The sequence below is a fragment of the Scaptodrosophila lebanonensis genome, unplaced genomic scaffold, assembly GCF_003285725.1.
Source record: "Scaptodrosophila lebanonensis strain 11010-0011.00,11010-0021.00 unplaced genomic scaffold, SlebRS2 tig00000155-arrow-arrow-pilon, whole genome shotgun sequence".
Lineage (NCBI taxonomy): Eukaryota > Metazoa > Arthropoda > Insecta > Diptera > Drosophilidae > Scaptodrosophila > Scaptodrosophila lebanonensis.
In genome coordinates this window covers 227,483-251,924 of record NW_022060594.1, presented here as the reverse complement: position 1 = coordinate 251,924, position 24,442 = coordinate 227,483, and the positions used below count along the sequence as shown (strand labels likewise).

At 38.8% G+C, this 24,442-nt stretch overlaps 1 protein-coding gene and 2 long non-coding RNA genes across 4 annotated transcripts; 2 read left to right on the top strand and 1 right to left on the bottom strand.

The window, feature by feature from the left end:
- The first annotated feature begins 1,779 nt into the window (after positions 1-1,779).
- On the top strand, positions 1,780-2,897 carry LOC115629525. Its single transcript, XR_003995927.1, has 3 exons — positions 1,780-1,954; positions 2,023-2,634; positions 2,701-2,897. It is a non-coding gene; the product is annotated as an uncharacterized LOC115629525 (long non-coding RNA).
- Positions 2,898-3,875: 978 nt separating this feature from the next.
- Positions 3,876-4,813, top strand: LOC115629526. Of its 2 annotated transcripts, none has more exons than XR_003995928.1 (4): positions 3,876-4,090; positions 4,150-4,292; positions 4,347-4,521; positions 4,597-4,813. It is a non-coding gene; the product is annotated as an uncharacterized LOC115629526 (long non-coding RNA). The 2 variants fall into 2 exon arrangements; XR_003995929.1 differs by having other exon boundaries at positions 4,340-4,521.
- Positions 4,814-21,039: 16,226 nt separating this feature from the next.
- LOC115629513 lies at positions 21,040-22,240 on the bottom strand. The gene is made up of 2 exons (XM_030525995.1): positions 21,765-22,240; positions 21,040-21,700 (listed from the first exon to the last, which is right to left on the bottom strand). Exons 1-2 carry the CDS (start codon positions 22,091-22,093, stop codon positions 21,109-21,111), a joined length of 921 nt encoding a protein of 306 aa, XP_030381855.1. The 5' UTR covers positions 22,094-22,240; the 3' UTR covers positions 21,040-21,108.
- Between the last annotated feature and the right edge of the window lie 2,202 nt (positions 22,241-24,442).

Genomic DNA, 24,442 nt, shown 5'->3' with positions numbered 1-24,442 from the left:
AAATAAGCCATATGCAGGTAGAGGGTGAAATCAAAACATATAAGGTACGCGATATCCCAAGGATCAAAACAATCTTCGATTTCCCGATTCATCTCGATACGCATCAAATGGCACTTTACGGTATCAGCATCACCTCCTGGATTGTCGGATTTTGTCTCATCGTGGCGATCGTTATCATCTTTAAAAAGATGTGCCAACTTTCTACCCAATTTCTACCCGTAACATTTGCCTTACCACGTTTATCCTAAAAACTAAGAAAATATATGTAATCGTGTATAATTAAAATTAAACTTAAGAAACAATACTAGTTGAAAGGGAGTCCTTTCAAGGTGGGGAGCATGTTCAATTCTAACGAGATCCTAAGTAAATGTAAATTAATTGATAAGCTAGATTTGCTCTGTCTAGACCACGAATGGTACATTATCATATTGTTATAGATAAAACCTCGATAAACAGACATGCTCTCTTATACAGATAATAATGAGTTCGGCCTTAGATGCCGAACATAACACCAACATTTTCGTAGCTGGCAGGCGCCAGCTTAATAGATAAGGATGTGTAAGTACACAAATCATTAGCTCAGGCTCGCCACCGCGCTGGATGAGCATGCTGCGGCTGGCTAACATGAGCTACCTGATAAAGTACGCACACATGGTAGAAGATAAGGAATCGATGATAGTATGTAGGCGATAGCATAAGAACTAGGATAAGAATTTATATATAAATAAAGCAGTCGAGCTATCGACGTTGTTCATTCATCCACAAAACTTTGTCGCGTATTATTATCCTCCCACCAATCCTGCTCCGCTCAATACAAGCTATGAATTGCTTGCTGGAGCCAGTCATCTGCTGAAATAATCCTTGCGATTAGTTAAGCGCCGAGAGAAAGGTGTATATCTTTTGGATTCCGGGACAATGAGGGTGTTAAAATGGCTGAAAAAAAGGAGCAGAGTTAGCAAGCACAAACCACATGCGAGCACTAATCTCTGTTAGAGTGCTCCACAGCAGCAGCTTGAATCATAAGAAGGCATGGAGCAAGGCATGAACTGCAAGATCTCCCGAACCATCTGCATGGGGAGCGACAAAAAACTCAATTAACTGCACCTGCAACTCCAAAGAAGGGAATGCAGACTCATGACCAACTCAAAGGTGAGTGCTTGATAGTCGCCCATCACAGCTATCGACAAATGCGAGGAATACAAGGAACCGGCAGCGGCTACCTCCTCAAATATCTGCTTTTCCACAATCCAACACTCTCAACATACAGGCTTGCCACATTGCTAAATCGCTCTTCAAACTGGTGGCCAATATCTAGCAAGATTAAGGACCCATTTGTGGCAATAATGTAACTTAAGCTTCTGGCTGTTAAGCAGAGTAGAGCAGAGCTACTACTTCAGGATGACTCATTGCGCCAGCAATTATTTATTTATTTAACTATAGTTAACAAAGAACTACTAACGTTGCAAGAACAAGAACAATGTAAAAATAATAATAACAAGAAGAAATTTAAAAAAAAACTTTAAAATATACAAAAGAATTCAATATATTAAGTAGTAGAACTTAAAAATAAAATTCAAGCAAGTGGAACAAGTAGTAGAGTAGGATAGGATTACAGATTATCAGAATCAAGTTGCAAGTATATTAATGGTGAAATAAATAAATAGGTATGCCTAGCAACTATTTTCGTTTTCTGTCATACTCTACTTCTAGTATATTTATATTACATTTCGCATTCGTAGTCAAAAGTAATCAGTAATAGTTGCTTATTTGTGTTTCTCGTTCTATTTGGTTTTCCCCTTTTTTCCCCTCCCCCCACAAAAATCGTTGGTATAATTTGTCGATTTTCAAGCTCACAAAAACACTTTCACGCACAAGAGTGAAGGCTGCAGGCAATATAGTACTCGAAGGAAAGTGTAAAGTGCACACTTGCGCCAACTTGGCTAAGATGCGAGCGGTAAGTAGACGGATCGACGCACATGCAACGCACATCGTTCAACATGAGAACTGCATTTGCTCCGCTAGTTTCTGGCGCGTGCCACATCCTACGGCATTGCTGTGACGCTTGTCAACTTCGTGGTGCAGGAAACTCTGCGCCTCAGCGTGCGTGAGTGAACCGAGTTGACGGATCACGCACTGACACGGACCACACATCCAATCCCATCCATTCCACTTCAGTCTCAGATCAGATCGGAGCATATATAATCAGTGGTGGCTCGCATGGTTCCCTCGGCGTATAATTTGTGGTTGTCTGTCTCTCCTCACTTTAAACATTGACAAGTTTCGTGTTTTGTTCGTACAACAAACAAACAAACTCCGGAGCAGCAACAACAGCAACAACAACAACGTTATTTATTGTGGCAAGGTTGGCACAACTGGCGATTGTCTGGCAGCGCATTATAAAATATTCATTACGCATACGCCATGTAGCACAATTAGCCATACAGCCAATGCTCCCTGCATAGTTAATGGCAAGCATATGGCATCGCCAGCTGAACCTGCAGCGCCTAATGGAGACAATGTCTGGCCTCTACATTTGGCTATTAAGCCATACGCTTACTGGATGTGTTGAAGGATCAATTCGCTGGCAAGGATTAGCGGCAGATTTTGTGCGGAATTCACTCGAAGGACAATCGTGTAAGTCCCACCAGCAAATTTTCATTTTCATTTGTTTTTACTTACATATTTTTTTTCAATTCCAAGCCATCTTTGCCAGAAGTAGGTTGGAGGTCTCTTTCAAGGGTTCGAGTTTGGAAAAATTATCATTATCCTAGTTTGTATTTTGAGGCCATAGCTTGAGAAATTGTTACTACACGTGATAAGCAATTTAAATTTCCACTAAAGTATGTTTCACACAAGTGTTTCTCGTAATAAATCAATTTAATTTATTCATTAAACAATTGTGATGCTCTTTTCTTTAACTCCTATAACTGTCCTTGGCAAACTTTCAAAAATAGAACCAAAACAAAACTATTCTCACACCTAAATTGAGTTGCGAGTTCGCTGAAGCGAATTTTCACGAGTACAGTAATGTTTATGAAATTGCAGGCAATGGGATGAAATGAAAATATAATGACTGTATGTGATTGGATAAAGGCTTCAGTGGAATTTGAACACTTGAGCCGCTGGCATTAATTTGTAAAATTCGGTGCGAAAATAAAACAAATTCATGTTTTGAATTCAAATTACTTTGGATTTTAAAAGTTAAGGTAGTTAAGTAGCGATGGAAATTGGAAACTTATAGAAGCCTGTAAAGGATTTAAAAACTATTTTAAAGGATGCGCTTGTAATTAGTGTGATTAGTTTGGAAAATTTGGGGATTGCGGTTCACACTAAATACTTATACATACAAGTATATGCTTCATATGAGGCTTTTTAGCTCTACTTAATCAAAATCTAGGATCACCAAACTTCGAGAAAGAGAAAATGTTTAAGAGCAAGTTTACAAAAACATCTGCGGGTAGAAATTGCGATTGCTTGAGGAACCTCAATCAAGTGATCAATCAATCAATTGCAATGGATTCTTTGTACTTTATACTCTTATATAACAGAATGTCGGAAGTTTGTCCCGGTTAGGGCACTTCTTTGTTGGACTTGCTCGACTGTAGTCGAGTTTATCATCTAATTCTGTTTGTATCATGAGACATTTTGAATAGATATTATATCTGAGTACCCCATAGTGCTTCAAATGTTTTGATGTGAAGATCTCTGGATTCGGCCCATTGTACTTAGCACGAATGCTCGACTCAGCAATCCGATCTTTCTATTGTCAAACTCACATTTCGATATGCCTGCGCCAACCTCAGAAAATATTCAGTTTCAAATCAGTGCTCGAACTGAGCACATCAACAAAAGCAAAAAAAAAAAAAAAAAAAAATTAAAAAAAAATAAAAAAACAAATCGAAAAAAAATCTAATCTTAAGTAAAAAGTGGTTGTTATTTTTTTTATTATTTCGGCTTAAGCGCGAAGTGAAACCAATCTTAGGATTAAGCGGAAAGTGTTTGATTTAGTTATTTTGTTCCCGTTCAGAGGTTATGTAATGTAACTATAGTGTATTTTCATTTATCCTTCCGTATACCCATTGGCACTCCTGTAAGTATGCAGCAAACGTTTCTACCTGTCCTAGTCCTAACAAAAGCGCTCTTCTGCAGCACTATTTACGCACGTGGATCTACAAGAAAAACATGCTGAAATTTTATAAGAAGAAAGAGAGACAGAAAAAAGAACAAACAGGATTTGACTGCGACGCTGTACCCGGATTGAACCATACACCTTTCGAGATAACTCACTGAATGTAAGTTTACGAAGTGCTCCGAAGAACTCTGAGTGAAAATTCTGCAGCTTTTAGAATTTTCACTTTTATTCCCGGATTGGACTATACCTATGATAATGTGAGAGTGGACTGATTCTGAAGGTTATATGTATGAACGAACGCAACTCTAGTTTCCCGATTTCGTCTATATATTTATATATTTTTAGCAGTCCATTTTCAATTCGCTCTTCGAAACATCTTTTTCAGACAAGTAAGTTAAAAACATTTCAAGGCGAAAATATTTCAATAAATAAACAGCCTTCTTGTTGGTGTTGTTCTGAAACAGCGCCCATGTTTCCAAGACAGATGGCAGCCCATACACATTTTTCGGCACTGTAGCTCTTTTTTAAGCAGTGCGGAGTTTTGATATTCGCAGAAGGGGAAAGCTACCTATGCAAATATATTTTGATATGAAAATCCTAAATATTATGTATATTTTGATACGAAAATCCCAAATGTTATGTATATTTTGATACGAAAATCGTAAATCTTATGTATATTTTGATACGAAAATCTTAAATGTTATGTATATTTTGATATGAAAATTAAAAGTTATATATTTTGATACGAAAAGTAAAGTTGCATTTATTTGTAATTATTACGTATTCCTGTTACTTTTTCCTCTGAAATATGGCAACAAGTAGCCTCTGACTTCCACGTGAAAACAAGGAAGAGCCATGAAAGTTTGCTCTGTTCGCTTATAAATAAATAATGTTAAAATGTCTGTTCTGTGCTGCTAAAACATTTCTTTAGAAATTAGTAATGGGAGCGGTAATGGGAATGGGGATTGATGGTAACTAGCTAGCTAGCGAGGTAAGTAGCTGCCTATTGTGAGAATTTATTTATTTTGCAGCTCTTTATACTTAGTAAGGAAATAATTGTTGGAAGCTAGAACACATTTTTGTTATCAACATATTCTAAATGCAATCGGCAGCTCTGAAGGGAAGCGATTTAATAAGCAACTATGCTCGTATATATATATTCAAGCAATTGCACTCACAACGATAATGCCATAAATGAGCCTAAAATTATGCTAAACAGCTGCTCTTGACGCATTCAAGCGTGGTAGTGCTGGCAAAGGCAGTCGGGCCAAGAGTCGGGCCAACAGTCTGGCAGACAACGTTGATGGCTGAGGCTCATTTATAAATCGACGACAGTAAATTATAAATGGCATTACTGCTATTACAACTAGCAAGTAAAGCTGTTTGCCGCTTTGCCGGCTTCAGTCTATCAGACTGTCTGTCTGTCTGTTTGTCTCTCTGTCTGCCTGTCTGTCTGTCTGTCTGTTTGTCTCTCTGTCTGCCTGTCTTTCGGTCTTTCAGACCCTCTGTGTGGGGCTTGTGTGCCAATATCAACGCCTTCGTAAAATTGAGATGTCGTTTGTCGCATGTGTGTCTCTCTGTGTGCGTGTCTCTCTCTGTGTGTGTGTCTCTCTGTGTGTGTGCCTCTCTCTCTGTGTGTGTGGGTGTGTGTGTGTGTATAATGTGGCCATGTACGCATGAATGTTGCAGTATATTAAAGTTCAAAAGGCAACGACGACAGACGACAACTAAGACTAGTACTGTCGACTGCCTGCTTGCCTGCCCCCCCACCCCCCAAACCCCACCCCACCCATGCCCAATGCCATTCCACGAGTATTCTCCTCGAATTCTGGCAGCTGTTGTCGCTGTCGCTGCTAGAGAGTTGGAGGCGTGTAGTACAAGTTTAACAACGGCAAAGCCTAAGGATGACAAGTACGTATACAAAAAGTCGAAAAACCGGAAAAACTCTGGACCACACCACTGGTATGTGTAGAAAGAAGCGAAGAACAAATAAGTCAGTCAGCCAGCCAGCCAAGCAGGAACTGAGCAAGCCAGCCAGCCAGCCAGTTAGCTATCGAGCCAAAATGTAATGTAAGCAGAGCTCTGTGCGGATTTGTGCTTAGTTGAGAACTAGAGAAAAAGAAGAGGCGCGACTCGCGCAAAAGTCGCCGTTGGCAGCTGCTCTCCAAACCTCCAGAACTGCAAACCTAGAGCCCACCAGTCCTCCTTCAGTTCTCCTTCAGCTTACAGCGTACGAAGCGACGATATGCTTGGATGGCTTAGGAAGTAATTTTAGGATTGTAAATCCTTTTGGAAAATTATAGCGACAGTCAGCTTGCAGTTAGTGGCAGTGGCAGCTATCCTATGATAAGATCAGGCTTGCTCTTTGGCTCAAAGAAGGTGTACATACAGATGTGAAAACCAATGTAACAATGTTCCACACGCATATTGGGGGCTTGCGTGAGGGGGGCGTGAGTGGGCGTGAGTGGGCGTGAGTGGGGGAGAAGTCACGTACATAAATTTGTGGGGCGCGGTTGCAAAAAATAAAGCATGCAGTTACCAATTTGAAAGTGCTTCGATATAAAATATTTGCTGCACTTCCTACACCCACTGAAACGCACACACACACACACATACACTCTATATATATTTGGGTATATATGCGAGTTGCAACATTTGTGCTTACAGCAAAGATTTGTAGTGTAGCCGTAGTGGTGTTGGTTTTGGGCTCAAAACACATAATTCAAGTCCAAGACTCTGACTGGCTAACCGGAAAGGCCAGTGTTGGAGGTGCATTTAGGCATTAATTAGTGTTGGAGAATACGAGCTTAATGTATTCACAGCGCAATTTGCAGTTATAGCTGTCGATTGCTAACAACTAGCTATCAATAACAAATGCAGGACAAATACAATTTGCTTTCAATTCATTTCTCTATTATTCAGCTAAGTTGTGTTTGAAGAACTGCTGAAACGGCGAAGAAGAGGAAGAAGAAGGTCACACCCCGCCGATCTTGCTAATAGATTTATATAAAGTATAAATAATGAAATAAGACTAAACTCCTAGTTTAAGCTGTATTTCTACTTTTCCAAGGGCATAGGCAGCTTTTACCAATTTTGATTAAATAATGCGCGATGCATTTAAAAAATAACTTATGCATATGATCAATGAAAAAACTTCAACAAATCCAACTCAGATCTATTTTAAGGCAAAATAGTGCCCCCTGCCTACGTCCTTGTACTTTTTTATACTTTATATGTTTAAGTTATTGTAAATAATAACTGTATAATTAAAGTTTTACATTAAAAAAGATTAATAATAATATTTCTTATTATTTTTTACTTGCCAAGATGCAAGGCATATCAACTGATTCTATATATGTCCTTCTAGGACAAATCTTAAATAAAGCAACAATTTACAAAAAAACTTAATAATTGCCTAAACTTTGTTTATTGGAGCATTTCATTTATAAGGGTGGACTTAGATAGGTCTTATAAGTAGTTGGGCATTTCCTGAACCCGTTCTCTAGTTATATTTATCGATTCGTTTGATCTAACAAAGTCTATACATCATAGAATCTTGGAATTAAAGACCAATTGAAAACAATATTAAAAATGTGTTAAGAGCTTCCCATTTTTCTGAGAGTTAAAAAATATAACTAAATACAGCTTCTAAGTGGATATATTCGAGCGGTTGTATGACCATGGTGTAGAATATTTTTGGCCAATTTAATTTTCCTTTTCAATGCAACTAGCAACTTTACTTTTATTTTTTCGCAGCTCATAAAAATGTTGTTATGGATTGTGTACAGTTTGAAATAATATTAGAAAAGTTGCCACAGCACTCCATATAAGTATGTATAGTACATGTGTGTGTATACTTGTAGTTTTATTTATATTATTTTTTGTAATGGGAACTTTCTTTTTCTGGCCAACTTCTGGGTCTGCTTTTTGCGCAAAGTTTCATTTCCCATTCGTTTATTTGGATGTTGTTGCTGTTGTTGTTCTTGCTTTTGTTATTGTTGCAGTTGGTGGTTTTGTTCTTGCCGCTGATTTGGAATTGAAATTGCAAAAGTCGTGCTGCCGCTAACTCTAACACGTGGCGGCAAAATTTGATATTTTATTTGAATGCAATGCCCAAATCCAACTTAATGCAACGACGAACAAGAGGTGGAGAGATAAAGAAGTAGACGGAACCTGAGCTGGAAATCCCTGCCCGGGCCCTGCCCGGCCTCGAACGAATGAGCATATGGAGAAAGCACATAAACACACATACTCATGTAACCTCAGCTGTGTGTGTGGGTGTGTGTGTGTATGTTGCTGCTTCACATTATTTGCCCGACTTATTGCACTGAGAGTTACGGCTAGATGGCTGTCTGCCTCGTTGCTTTGCTGCTTTGCTGCTTTCCTGCTAACGGATTTTCTTGTCTATTTTACCGCCAACGAAACGCTGCTAACACAAAGTTGAAGCCAAAGCCCATATGCCAAAGCCAAAGTTGGAAATGTGGCAAAAACTGCTGCAGCCGATAGAAAAATATTATGTGAGAGGCAATGCATTGCTCCAAATTGGACCGCTGCTCCCACACAGAGGAACAGAGGATCTCAAGTAAATGCTTGTCCATTCGAGACGAAATTGCTGCACAAACATTCCACGTAGTACGTTATCGAACGTTGTTTCAGGTGCCCACAACTCTTAGCTCGATACCAGCTGTTTTCTTATAACTTAATAATAGTAATTGAATAATAAATCAATTTAACTTTTAAAATGGAGACCTTTTTTTTACTATAGTATATATTCACTTTTTAGATTCGATATCGCAATATCACGGAGGCACTTATGTTTTCAAAAATAGACTATGGTCTATCCATCTACAGGCCATATACACAGCTGAAGGCTTTTAAATATTTCTTGCAGTAAAATACCAATCAGAAATCAAAAAAAAAAGAACCCAAGTGAATTATATACTACTTACCCACCAGAAGGCAAAAGGATGCCACTGCGAGTTGTTACCCGACTTCGTCTCGGACACACTGCTCTCACTTTTGGACACCTACTCCAAAAACAGGATCCAAGTCCATTCCTGTCACCTTACCGATCCCAAGTGAACATTACTCCAGGAATATACCATCATTAAACATTAAACATTGACTAGTGCATGAATTTATAAGAATCTTTATTGTCGCACTAGGAACTAATAATAAATAAATAAATAAAAAAAAAATAATCATATTATTACTTTACTAATATTAAATGCGAGCAAAATCATAAGTAGGTAAAGGATTAATTGATAACCTTCTCTTTTAAAAATAATCTTTTTATAGTGTTTAGTGTTTTTAGAATTTATTAAACTACAAGTAGTATTCTGCTACCAATATGGAAGCCTAAGCTAGTTGAAATACAATACAATGTATAGTATGCATATGTATACTTAAAATATAAATAAATAATAAAGATTAAATATCCTCCCCTAGCTGATGCTGATCTCAACTATAAAATTGTTTGGACTGAAAAGTTTAATTCTATTTCGTATGGAATTTTGAGTAGTGAGGAGGAGAGAGAGTGTGTATATGTATCTAGACTTAAAAGCTTTAAAAATAATGCACCCGAAATGTTGCTAAATAGGAAGAAGCACTGAGCCGACTTCAGGCTACCAAGAAAAACAAAGAAAATTATTAAAAACGTGCAAAAAATGCAGTGCAGCTTGTTTTATTCAAAAATGTTGCAAGAGCAAAATGAAAACGAAAAACTTTGCAAACAAAGTGCTGCAATGTAGGAGTAGAAGCAGCAGCAACTACAACAATAGCAACAACAACAACAACAACAACAGCCACATCCCAACAGCTCAGTGCGGTATAATGATGATAGTGTTGCTAACGACGACAACGACGACTATGATGATGCTGATGATGCTTCTGATGATGAGTAGAGGCGGTGGCAAAGGCAAAGTATTTGCCGAAAGTATGCTACAAATTTTTATTTATAAACTTGTATTTCACAAAATTTACTCATTCAAAACGCGGCACAGCACCACCACAGCACCATCCTCGAATGTCGGAGGTGGTGGCGCCAATGCCTGCCTGCTTGCCTGCCTGCCCATCCCTCCATCATTTTTGCAGTTGTTCAGAAATTTCGCTGCAGCTCCTTTGCAGTGCTGGCCCGGCCTGGCCCGGCCCGCTTGCAACTTTGCCACCGCTGTTATGGCGAGTTGAGTTCTTGCGGCACAACGCCACTCAAGACGACGCGGCAGCCTCAACCGAGCCGACACAGCCGACAGAGCACAGTTACTTGGCATAGTTTTCCATGTGGCTCAAGTGAGAAGTTGGACCGCAAGTTTTTGTAAGACAAAGTCGAAGAGCGCACAAGTATGCCGCGCACATTGCGCGTGTGTGAGTGGAGAGGAGAAAAGACCCAGCATGCAGGTAAGGGTTAAGAAATTAGCAACACTGCCAGCAGGCATTACACAACACTAAATGTGGTTAACGGCGACATTGACAGCAGGATACTTGACATGACGTTGCCATCATCATCGTCCTCGCCCTCGTCCTCGTCCTCGCCCTCGCCCTCGTCTACGTTCTCGTTGTCATTCTCGTTGCTACGTGCCATCTCCTTATTTGGTTGCTGTTGCTGTCCTTGCTATCCTTGTTTTTGTTGTCCTCGTAGCCTGCTAAAATTACACAAATTGAGTAATGACCACTGGGAATTTCGAGCTATTTTTGTGTACGGTACTCGGATTGCGGCAGACAGCAGGCGGCAAATTGAAATTTCCCTAAATGAGACTCCGTGAACTTTCACTAACAAACAACGGTGGAGAGAAGTGGAGAGAATAATATCTTGTAGCTCCTTTTTGATTTGCAACAAATTCGCAAAACAAACTTAAGTGGGTCGAAAAATGCACACGACTGCTCTTTTCCAGCTGGTGGAAGCATCCACACTCTCTCCTCAAAACTTCGCCACGTCATTGAAGGATTACTTTGAGGAAAGCAATGCCTCCCAGTGGCTGTTGTGTTAGTCGCGAGAGGAGAGCAACATTTTGCAATTATCGCTCTTTTTGTTTGAACAGCCTTCATACGCCTTCGATTGGAGCCAGAAAAAACGCCATTTATTTGCCGAAACTGAAGCGTATTTGTAAAAACTGGTATAAAATCTAGATAACTAATAATAAATTATTTCAGATCTATCTTGTATTTGAATTATCTCAAGTGGATTGATTTGGAACGTAGTTAATTAAGGGCTTTTATGGGATGGGTTCTGAAATGCAATTTGAAAAATTCAAAATGAAGCGTCTTAGAAAAAATTGGTGTAAAATATAGAAATTATTTCAGATCTATGTTGCATTTGTATTGTCTTAAATAAATTGGTCTGGGCTGTAATTTGCAAAGCCGCGTACCTGTTTTCCTGCACAGTCGTCGAATCAAGCCGGTATTGAATTAAACATACGACAATTTTATTTAGCTTTAACATTTAAGGAAACAACAAATCTCTTCCACCCAGCATCCGAAATTGTCTTTGCAATATAAAGAATTTTTATACCCTGTACCCAAAGGGTACAAGGGTATATTAGTTTAGTGCGAGTGCACATGGAACACACAGAAGGAGGGTTGGTAGACCCCACAAAGTATATATATTCTTGATCAGCATGACAAGCCGAGTCGATATAGCCATGTCCGTCTGTCCGTCTGTCCGTCTGTCCGTCTGTCTGTCCGTCTGTCTGTCCGTCTGTCTGTCCGTCTGTCTGTCCGTCTGTCTGTCCGTCTGTCTGTCTGTATGAACGCAAGGATCTCCGAAAGTATAAGAGCTAGAATAACCAAACTTGGTATACAGATTCTCCTGAGACCGAGAAAGGACGAGTTTGTTCATTTTTTCTGATCCACCCCCCCACTCCCCCCCTATTAACGATTTTCTATAACTCCCGTAATTCTTGGAATTTTGAACTAAAATTTGGTAGTCACATTAGGTTAGTAATTATATAACCGTATACCAAGTCTCATTATGATAGAATGATCGGAAAGAAAGTTATAGCCATATAACCAGGCTCAATGCACACATACATACATATGTACAAGTACACAAACACGCATAGACACGATTCTGATGTAATTGTAAATGTATGTATGCATGCATGGAATATTTTATATTTAATTAGTTAATATTTAGTTAATTAATTAAATTAATTTAGTTAATTAATTTAATTAAATTAATTAATTAATTTAATTACTTTTTTGTGGGGTGGTACAGGGTATTTAAGAGTTGAGCCTGCTCGACTTTAGCATTCCTTTCTTGTTTTCTTTTGGTAGGAGGTACAGGGTATTTAAGAGTTGAGCTCGCTCGACTTTAGCATTCTTGTTATTTATATGTGCTGTAACTTGATCAGGAATTACAAATGTGTGTAAGTCTAGTGCAGGTATTTTTTTTTATAAATGATCTTGCCTATTTACCAACGGTTATAGAAATTGTGCTTTAATTGGAATTAGATGGCAAACGACATGCAGAATTAGTCTCAGTGTATTTCCTTGGGTATAAACAAAAAGTATAGCATACTTTCCAGCTACATTTTCGTCAGGCATTGCAATAAGGATAAAAAGTAACATTTTTGTTTACTGAAATTCTGCAAGACTAAATTATTATTTTGATTCTATGGATCTAATATTTGCGTATTACCAAAAATTAAATTACATGTTTTTTAAGACTTTCCATTAAAACAGAGAATCGTAAGTAAATTGAAAATAATTGTGCTGCAATAAAAGACAATTCTAAATTCGATATTGCCACTATAAAGTGATTTGAAATTAGCTATATTTTTCTAAAACTATAATATCGAGTACAATACTATCTTATTCACCATCTCCTATATCCAATTTTCGGGACAATTTTCCAATTTTCCTTAACCTCTGCTCTTGTTTGGGTTTTTGCCATTCTTTTCAGCCGAGACTATATGGTAATGCCTTAATGTTTGTTATGTTTTCAAATGGGATATATTTCGTGGCATGCGATCTTTGATAATTTCTCTAAGAACATGGGGTGTAATTATATATAAGTAGCTTGGAATTTATTGGATTTGGTTATATGGCTAAGAAGTAGCTGTCAAAGATATTTTTATGCTGCCTTCATGTCACACAGTTTTTCTTGAATATATTGGCGCCTGTAATAGGTTTATTCGCAGCTTTTTAGTTTCATCACGAAAATGTACACACTATAATTTAATTGTTCTCTCTACTATGCTCTTGTGGCAGCACACATCTGAGCCGATTATTACTAATTAGCCTCAAATGACTGCCTAATATTTCACGCCGAATGCAAATCTGTGCGCTAACACGAAAAGCCACATGATATTAATGTCAAAAAAGTATTTAAATTAATTTAATTAAAATCCGACACGACTGATAAAACAGAGCCAAATACACAAACCCAATATGTACATACCAGTATGTGCATTTCTCCACATACTTCTACTACTACTACTATTTGCACATACTTGTATAAGTGTGTACTATATGAAATATTTTTAAGCTAACAAAAAGTCATGGAACGCACACAAATAGATAGCTATAGTATGTATGTGTGTGTGTGTGTGTGTGTGTGTGTGTGTGTATAAGTTGCGTACAAACTGACTAAAAACGAAATCGCTTTAATGAAAATGAAAATATTCGCGCATTTTTTCAGAAAAAACAAAATGTAAATGATCCAACCGTGAACCACGAAAACCGCACGCCGGAAACTAAACAAGCGCCAAAAACCAAACGAATACAGACACCGCAACAGCTATGAGCATAGGGAGTGGATATTGTGCGAAAGGGGGGACGGGGACTCTCTCTCCCACCGCTAGAAACAGTTGAAGCGATTTGGTAAATATGCTTTTCCTACAGTGCACATGTTGTATGATGAACATAAAAGCAAGCAACGTTCCATCACTCTTCTTCAGATTAGGAAACAAATGTTGCCTGTATGTTTAAATACAAACTATTCACTTTTCGAAGTGAAACATCTTATGCGAGGGTTTTAAATGCTGGATCGGCAACCTTTTTTGTAACGAAAACAGTGATGGCGGATTACATAACTATTTAAAGCGGATTTTCTATCGATTTTTAGTGGATTTTCTAGCAGTTATTCTAGGCATTGGAGGATATTCTATCCATTTTCTACCCATTTGTACCGATATTGTATCCATTTTCTAGCATATTCTACTTCTTCTTCTTTTTTATCTGGATTTCTAACCATTTATAGTGAGTTTTCTGGCCTTTCTTAGTGGAAATTCTTGTGGATTTTCTTCAATATATAAGAATAGTTACTTTTCTGCCTAACCGAGTAAAATTGCATTTAAATTAATTAGAAATAATAGAAAATGTTTTAAAGAAGCGCACACTGTTGGACATATTTCTTGCTTTCTTTGCTGTTAACAATGTTGTGCCTTTTTCAGAGTCAACTAAATTGCTCGTACTTCAATATTGACACTACTAATTCGGTCCATATACTATACATAAATGGGGAAAGTGGGTAGCGGTACGTCAATTGCATTTAGCCAGAACGCTTTAGTTTTATGTGTAGCAGAGGCGCATTTTGCAATTCACAGACACCAAACGAATTCCCAAATCCATATCATATATCACTTTTGCCAAAATCTCTTCCTCACTCTGCCCAAAAGGCGCAGCCAGAACGTTGGTGGCATGGTAGCACGATGGCCACAAGAAAATGAGAAATGCCGCAGGGCCGACGCAGAAGAACGAGGCCGTGCCTAAGTTGTTGCAGTTGCTGCCCATAAATTTCTATAAAAAATTCGAATTTCGCGCTAAGGAACAAAACAGAAGCAGAAAGAACGGAGCAACAAGACAAAACCAAACAGAAATCTTCTCTCCGGCACGCCGAACATAACAGACCCTTTCCCCCTATACTTATGTGTGAGGCCTGCAATCGATCTAACAAAACATTTTGGCTGACATTTGTAAAATAAGGAAAGAGATATTAATAAAGTAGTTGTAGCTATTGAAATGATAAAAGACTATTACTATTTTCAAATGAAACTAACTTACTTACTAAATTTTCCAAAAAGGAAACACCAAAAACTCTATAGTCAGAACAATTATTTACAATAAAATGAGCGATCGTCAATAATTCGTTTAAAAAAATAAGATTTTTCGATATTTTCAAAAAAAAAAGATAATCTGAATAAATTAGAAGTTGGTACAAATTGGTAAAGATTATATGATTTTTCTTCCATATCTTCTCAATGAATAAGTTAAATGTTATATAGATACACATTAGAATAACTATTCATATGTTAGTTGAATGCTTAGCCAGGATCAACACATTTGCTTTACAAATTGCAAAATATTATAAATATAATTCACACCTCAATATTATCTACATTAAGAACAGAATCTAAGCTTTGCCTTTTCCAAAAACCAAATCAAATGAATTCATCGCTAATGACAGACAAATTGACACATTATAGAATCATTTTATTCTTTGGATGTCTTTGAGTCAGATTAAGAAACCTGTTTAGCATTTTGGATATCGGAGAATACTCAGTATAATGTTCTCGATTCGAATTTGGCTATACTATAAATTACATTGTTCAGTATTTAATCGAATTTATTGAATTCTATTTCAGTTTTATCTTGCGCGAGACAAAATGTGGAAACCGCAAATTCGATCGAAATTGAAAATGTGAAAAGGTCTAATAGTTCGATCGAATGGTGCTTTGGGGGCCTCTTCATTGACTGAACGTCTCTGAAAACAGAACTAATGTCATCGATGGCGAGAGAGTGTAGAAAGCAACCATTTAAAGCTGAAGAAGTGTGCATAATTAACGATCAGCAACACATACTTGTACGAGTATAGTGTGGGATCAGAGACGTTTCCAACACCACCTCGGAGCTGTTATGCCCTTCACGCTGGTGTACGGATATAGGGAAGGCATTTGCATTTAACCAATACGAAGGCGAGTGCAAACGAAAGGAAGAGCCATCAACAAGGATGGGCATGGGGTGGAGGTGACTTGTAGTTGTTGTTGTTGTTGTTGTTGTCAGAGTAGTCGCAGGCGGTCCAGGTCACCATAGCGGTTATTATCATGTTAAAACTGCAGAATGCAATAAGTTGGTTGGCAAACCGCGGGCGCTCTGGCAACTAACGAAGCGGGCGTTGGCGCACAAAGGTAGGAAGACGCGAAGGACGCGCCGGTCCTCGGTCCGCGCTGCTGTTGGCCGCCTTCTGTGGCCAAGATTTATTTATTTTTAAGAGTTGCCTATGCAAAAAATATGTGTCTTCTTCTCCAGCCACCACCAACTACCAACTGCTGTCAGACTTCGGGGATTTTTTCCACCCGTTCCTACTGGTACGAGTATTGGTTAAAACTTTAAAGTTGTTTTCCCCGCTACTTGAATGCGGTTATTTTTAGACAATGTGTCATCAGAGAGCGATGTCAACGACTGCTATTTACATTTTTTTCGCGCTTAGTATTTTTCCCTCTTCTCGCTCTCAGTTCTACTATATAGTATGTATATGCTTTTATTTTGCCAACACAACAAAAGTCATTATCGTTATGTTGGAAAAGAGGCAAAATGAAGAGTATTGTTTGCATTGGCGGGTGGAGTGCAGGGGGTTTGCTGCAGGGGTAGCGGGATGTGCTGTTTCCCACAAGACAGACCAAAAGTTTGCTATCCAAGCTTATTGTTGTTGCTGTTCTTGTTGGTCTTTTTGTGCGTTTTTCCTTGCCATAATATTCATAATGTGGTGACTTGAGCGGGCGTGCGGCACTAGTGGGGACTGGGTGGACTGGGGGAGGGGGGCTGGCACATTTTCGTTCATTAGGGGTAATTTAAAATGTCATTTGCATAGATGTTGGCATGCCGTACGCCAAGAAATATCTACGTGTGTGTGTGTGTGTGTGTGCAAGGTATGGTCGGGCGGTATATGCGGGGGGCGAGACCCGATTTGGGCCGTTGTAATGCGAAGTTAATGGCTGCAACCATAATGCAACACAATCGCATTCACTGATCGTTGCGAATATGAGGTATTACTGAAGAAGAAGAAGAAGAAGCAATAGTCTTGAAGATCATTTCCGATGGGAGCCAGCGCGAGCCTTTTTACAGTGCAGCCACTCCAAGTTTTTTTTCTAAAACTGTTTTCTCAACTAGCTAACCTATTCATCTTTTCTGCCTTGTTTGGTTGCTAGACTATTGAACAAATAGATTCACACACTTAAAAGTTCCTGCTTCTGACAACAACTTTGTATTAAAATTATTTAATTCTGGAATAAGTAAAATAGTCTGACTGTCTGGGCCCTTTTCTTAAATGTGCATTTCTTTTGATGATAGATGTTGTGAATTTATTTCGATATAAAGACTTATATCTGGCACAAACTCAGCGCTTTAACTAAAATAAACTTTGTTGTAGCAACCATTCCTAAGCTGATAATATTTTCCAAACTACTCAAAATATCTTCATAAGCAAACAAGTTTTTGGTAATAAGATCGTTCTTACGCCTGACTATATAAAATAATGAAGCTGGGTATGGTTTTCAAAAAACTTGCACTGCCTATTGGTAAGACAAGTCTACACCACAAGTTTCTTGTGGCTAGCTATGGTGGTTGAAAAGTTCTCGAAGTTCATACAGACGGACAGAAGAACAAACGGACAAACGGACAAACAGACAAATGCTGATAAAAAGTTTAATTAAGGATATCTTTGGTGTTCACTGATCTTCGTGGCCGCATCCACATTACATTATATTGCCCGGCTTGCCACATCAAGGGATACTTCATTTGCATGCTTGCCATGCTCGTGTTCTCGTTATTGTTCTTCTTCCTGTTCTTGTTCCTGTTCTTGTTCTTGCTGTTGTCTATTGGCTGTTGAGTGTTTGCTGTGTCCCGTTCGAAGCTTGCTCTCCGGCCTTCCTGCTTCAGCTCGGATTTCCTCCCACCTGCCATCGCCTGCACTAAGGCAGTAGTTTGTGCAAAAGCTTTTAACGTTTAATTGATGCTTGACAAAATTTGGACAAGCAGCTAGAGCGGAGGATGACACACATACGAGTGCGAGAGCGAGTACGAGTGTGCAGGGGAAACAAGACTCGAGTAATGGTATACGGCATATGGCATATGAGGTTGCGAGTAAGGCAGCCTTGTTGTAAGAGCTGAAGCAACTGAGGCAGCCAAGGGGCAGCAGGACGAAGGCAAGTGATATTAAATTAGACAAAAAAAAAAGAGAAGGAGAAGAGCAGAGAAACGGCAAAAACAATTTTGGGAAATGCTTGTGCCATATTTTGCGAAACTTTGCTTGCTTTGTGCAATGACGTGACTGTCCGACAGACAGACCTATCTACATTCTACATGCCGCATGCCTCGTTATGTCTTTGGCCACTCGTTCTGCCTCTTCACCTGCATCGTTTTATTTTCAGCCTCCCCCACCCCCCTACCTCACCATCCGCTGGCCTGCTGCATCATAATTAAATTTTCCAGCGCTTAGTTCATAAAGTTTTTGATTTTTTCATACACCGTCCCACTACTCCTATTCATTTTGTTGTTGTTTTTGAGTTGCCACACAACAATCAACACACACAGACAAAAGCAGTCTAACTTGTATGCCCGCACACACACACACACACACACACACACACACACACACACACACACACACACACACACACACACACGCCCTGTGCTGTCAACACCTATTTACGTGCATATATGTGTGTGTGACGTCTTGAAGGCCCTCCTGCACCGTACAGTTCGGCTCTCGAGTCTCCTGTGGATGGTTTGTTTTCTGCCATGTTGTCTCTTTCAATTTGCATTGATTAATTTAATAACAATTTGTGACGTTCTCACTTAGTCCCAGCGGCAATTAGATTTCCTTTAGCCATCGAACAGCTCCCTCTTTCCGCCTCCCTCCCACTCGCCCACTCACCCACTCACCCACTCACCCACTCTTCAATTCCCATACATTCCCCTTCACATGCAATTAAAGAAAATTCCAATTGTCGTCACTTAAAAGGTTTCCATACACAAATACTCTGCTGATTGTTCAGATATATTGCTCAGTTTAAGGACGAGGCTATGAATGGATATATAGTGCTCGTATAATTGTCAGGAAATCTCTTTACTTTTATGCCTTTTAGTACAATCAGGAGCCACTTCCATAGTCCTAATGCTTAGAAATACATCCAAAAATATCATTATTGTACAAATGGGCGTTGCGTTAAGTTCATGTTCGAGTTTGTATTGAAATGAATGAAATTTGTAAATAGTCTATTCATTAATTATATTATTATAATAGCACTAAAAATATGGGAATACTGGGATACACTCAGCTATAGAGTTATTAGCTATATATGGAGGACTCTTTAGAATAAGAGACTCTTCTCTGAAACACATATTATTATAATATCATTAAAAATATGTGAATAGTGGGATACACTCAGTTATAGGCTAATTTTGAGAGTCTAATTATTATTGTAGTATTTAATAGATAGTAGAGTTATTAGCTATATATGGAGGACTCTTTTGAAGAAAAAACTCTGCTCTGAAACACATATTATTTATAATAGCACTAAAAGTATGCGAATACTGGGATATGCAGTTATACATTTATGGGCTAATTTTGTTAAGCCATCAAGCATATCGCTTAAGTTAATATAAATACCAAGTTTGATTATTCCAGCTTCTACACTTTTCGAGATCCTTGGGTTCATCCAGACGGACATCGACGCGTCTTGTCGTACTGCTGAAGAATATACACTTGTATACTGTGTTGGGTCTGCTACGCCTCCTTCTACATACGTACACACTAAACTAGTATACTCTTTTATCCTTTGGATAGAGGGTATACATATTTCAAATATTGTAGGGTCTGTCATAATTTCCTTCTTCATATAGAGACCACACAAATATAAATTCTAAGTTGAAAGTAATGCTTAATTTTTTGGCTTCTAAAAATTTGAAATAATGAAGCATTAGACTTAGGCTGGTAACAAAGCGTCCGCAGGTTGAGCCTCCATCGGGGGGATGGAGGGGCATTTGGAGATACTGTTTTAATCTGCGCTAAAATATTTTATTTGCGCACTAAATTAATTGTATGCACATATTTAAATGGCGAATAAAAAACGCTTTAAACTAACGGGCGTGCAGTGAAATCAATTTAAATATTAATGCCAAATTACAGTTTTAGTTAATTAATTATGCGGGCATGATTGTTCTGAATGCAAATGTGTAAAAAAATTGCTGCGAAAATAATTGTATTTAAATAAAAGCTACAATAGGAAGCCAATGCAGCTTTAATCGATTAATAAGCTCGAGAAGAAATTACCTAAAATAGTTGCATAATAGTGGAAGTCCTAGTATTACAAGCAATTCAGGACGCACACTCGCCTCTTGGGAAAACGCCAGACTGTCGGAGCTCTCCCCAAAATGGCAAAAAGTCATTAAATAAATAATTAAACAAATTGTAATAAAATGAATCGGGACATATCTGACCTTAATCGAACAATGAAATCCGTATTCAAGGGAACTTTCAAATAGTGTAACATTATTTTTAAAGGCAAAGACACGTACGATCTAAGCTGTGAGCAGAGTTAATATTTTCTTCTTCCTGATTACCCCGATCAGCTCATCTGTTTGATGGTTGTGTCTGTTACGCCTCTGACTTCAATGGACTGTGAATCGGGGCATAGCTGGTCGGAGGCGTTAATTGGACATAATTGTAATTTGATTAGAGTTTTCCAATTCAGGCTTGTTTAGCTTCATTATAACGTTCTTGTATACCTATGTGTTTATCGACATAAAATAAAATATAAAGAAAAGAAATTAATTGCATTGTTGGGGATTCTTGTCTTCAGAGGTCGGGTAGTGGAAAGATTCCATCACATTGTTAGATAAAGGTGGAAAAAAATTATTGTAATATCCAGCAATGGACGTTCTATAGAATAGCAAAGAGTCCAGGCAAATAAAAAAATAAAAAAATTGATATTTATTATAAATTGAATGCCATATCTGGAATTACAAGATAACTGGTCCTATTGTCTTTCCCAACCCAGGCAATCGAAGCCCTCGCATCTCTGGAAGGCGTTGCAATTCAAATTGGATTTGCATTTCTTTTTGTGGCTGCGCCGGCGCTCGGTCATAATTTTCTTCTCGGCAGCGCACATCAGACGATCCTTAATATAGTTATCCATCTCGAAGTCCATTTCGACGGGAGTCGCAATTTCGCTCGCCTTCGAAGTGGCTGCCGTGTCCAGGCCCTTGATGATCAGACTGAGAAGGGCATGTGCGAGGCGATGGCAGACATCGTACTCGATGGCATCCTGGCTGGTGTAGTAGATGGCTGACTGGGTGGTGGGCTGGACACCGATGGCCAACAGGATGTTGCAGAAAATGCCACGCTGCATCCGAGCATAAGGATCGACGAGCTGGGGAGGAATTCGCATTGTGGTCGCCAGATGGGCTATGAATTTGCTGAACTTCTTGATCAGCACGTTCAGGTATTGGGTGCGACACTGCCGCTCCAGCTTCGTCAGCATACTGTAGTAGAGCTCCTGTTTCCGCTTGAGGAAGTTCTCCTTGCGCCTCTCCTTGGTCTTATTTAGCTTCAGTATTTGCTCGAGTTGTCTGCAAGTCGGCGGCAATAATGGCTGGCGAATTCTAGACAGGATTGGAGATGGGAGTTACTCACTCTGTGGTGATGGCATTGTATTTGCCGAGCATGCGTTTGATGCGCTTCGCTCGCAGCTTGGGGTCGTAAATGTCCTTGAACTGCTCGTAGTTATCCATGAGGATGTGCTTTTTGGGCCGTGCCAGAGCTACGTCATAGGGCTTGGTCCTGGGCGGCAAAGACGGCTGGTAGGCCATCCGTCTCACATACGACTGCAGCATGGCAATGTTCTCCTCCTGGCGGCGCTTCCGATTCTTTGGGCTGCACTCATCGGGATCCTGCTCTTCCTCCACGCTGGACGGCGACGAGGGCAGCGGCTCATCCCAATCGGTTGCATTGGAGCTGGCCATGTTCCGGACTTAGGAATACCACACGGTCTGAATTTCGAACACAATTAATTTTGTCCCAAAAGTGAAGATAATGCCAATAGCACCGCACCCAAAAATCGAGCTCTATCAACAAATCAAAAATAAAGTACGCGAGCAAACAGAAAATTTGTGAGTAACGTTCAATATTCGACGATGAAAAATATAATGAAGTGACAAAATCCAAACTAGACAGCCAACGAAAAGTTAACCGGATGCGAAGTTTCTCCTCAAGTGTGCAACTCAATTTATCAAAGGATAGGATAGGTTTCGGGTAAGCTTTGGCTGCAAAGGCGCTTTTAATAATATTTTGAAGTCTGCGAACCTCATTTTTGTTTTTTATTACCACTCACAATTTGTTACACAAATGATGATCTGTTCCTGACGACTGGTTAACAATTTAAAAAAAGGACAACAGCATAATTTTTGCTTCAAGTAAATGGTAATAAGTATCATTGAAGTGAGAAAACAATTTTACTAAATTGGCAAAACGGTATTCAATCGAATCATGCAAAATCGTTCTGAATATTACGGCTAGAATAGAACATTATAGGTGGAATTCGACTTCTGAATGTCCTTCACCATTTTCGGTATTAAAGTTTGTTTTATAAATAACTGTACATAAAAAATGTTTTCCAATTCAAAAGTGTAATTCAAACTATTTGAAATATTCAAAGTTCAAACAGGTAAGCTTAAGCGATTTATAATGTTAATTTAGGGCTTTCGTCTGGCAGAGTCAGGCACACCGGAAATTGACACCTAAAAGTATGCATTTCTTAATTGTAATTGTGTTTCTATGCCTCTTAGCGTTTAATAATGTTTCACTCACATTGACTTACGCTCGAAAAAACGTGAGTTAATTATAAAATAAGTGAGCACTCAAAAGTATGTATGCCTTCATTAATTTCCCTTGTATCCAAAGGGTAAAAAGGGTATAATTATTAGATTAGTGCAATGTATATAACAGGGAGAAGGAAACATCTCCGACCCCATAAAGTGTGCATATTATTAATCAACATGACGAGAGGAATCAATATAGCCATTTCCGTCTGTCTGGATGAACGCCCGGATTTCGGAGACGGTTGGGCCCACATTAACCGAACTTGACATGTGGACTCTCCTATCTCTTTCGCCAAATTACTGATTTTTTTTGTTATGATTTTTGAAATATAATAATACGGTGTTTAGAATTTTATGAAAATATTCTCAATGTCTAGGTTTAGCAATTCATTGGATTTTCAGGACATCCGTTTAAATTTGTAGGAGAAAAGCATTTTTTGTTTTGCCACAAATGACTGAAACTCATTTTAAACACTAGAATTAATTTTTAAAATAATTTAAAATGCCTTATTTTTGCTGTAATTTTAATTTTTAATATAAGTGTCTTCCTACTTCGGCAGCTTGTTTTGTCAAAACTGAGAAGTTTCTCGAGAAATTCACTCATATTCAATTAACGGTAAAGAGAACCGCGAAACAGGGTGAGAAACAAAAGTAAACAATAAAATGCAATTAGGTCTTATACATAAACATTCGTTAAATATAAATGTCTGAAAGGGCTATTATCTTATATATATTATATCTTATATTGTAAAGGAACAGCAGCATATACATACATATCCTTTAGCTTTACATAAGATCGTGGCATATATAGTGAGTGTATAGCGGATACATATAGGCCGAGTATGGTGAACTACAGCATGTTTTAAGGCGCCTAAGTCGTGTGCGCTGCTCTGAACTATATATTCAGCGTTCAGTTGTCCAAATCGAAATTCAAATCTGACCTAATTTTCATTTTCATTCCATTCAGACGGCAGTTGCTTAAATCTTAAGATGGCTGTGCACATCTTGGGTGAGGATAACCCCGTATTAAGCTCATTTGTAATCATTTGGGCGTTACAGTATTTTTCCGCGTTATCATTGTTGTTGTGTCACTGTTTTTGTTATTGTTCTTGCTGTTGTATTGTTGTTGTTTTTAAGAGCCTTCATAAATCTTAATTTTGGCATATGCGCGAGCCAGCAGGCGCTTGGGTTGTGGGTGCCTTGCTGCTGTGATGGGTGGCGGCAGGGGATGGGTGAGGGGGGTTGTGGGGGTCCAAAATTTGCAATTGCGCGTATCTGCGTAAGGAGCTTGAAAGATGGAAGCTGGGAGCTGGGAGCTCGGAGCACGGGGCGCGTTTCATTTTGAAGTTTTGAGCTGCATTTCTGATGTTACAAGCGGCACCGCCTGCTGCTTTCCAGAGCTGGCCGGAGGGTGCGCCAACTCTGATGATGACGACGACGACGAAGACAACGGATGAGCATCAGCTAACTGAAATTTGTCACAATACAACAATA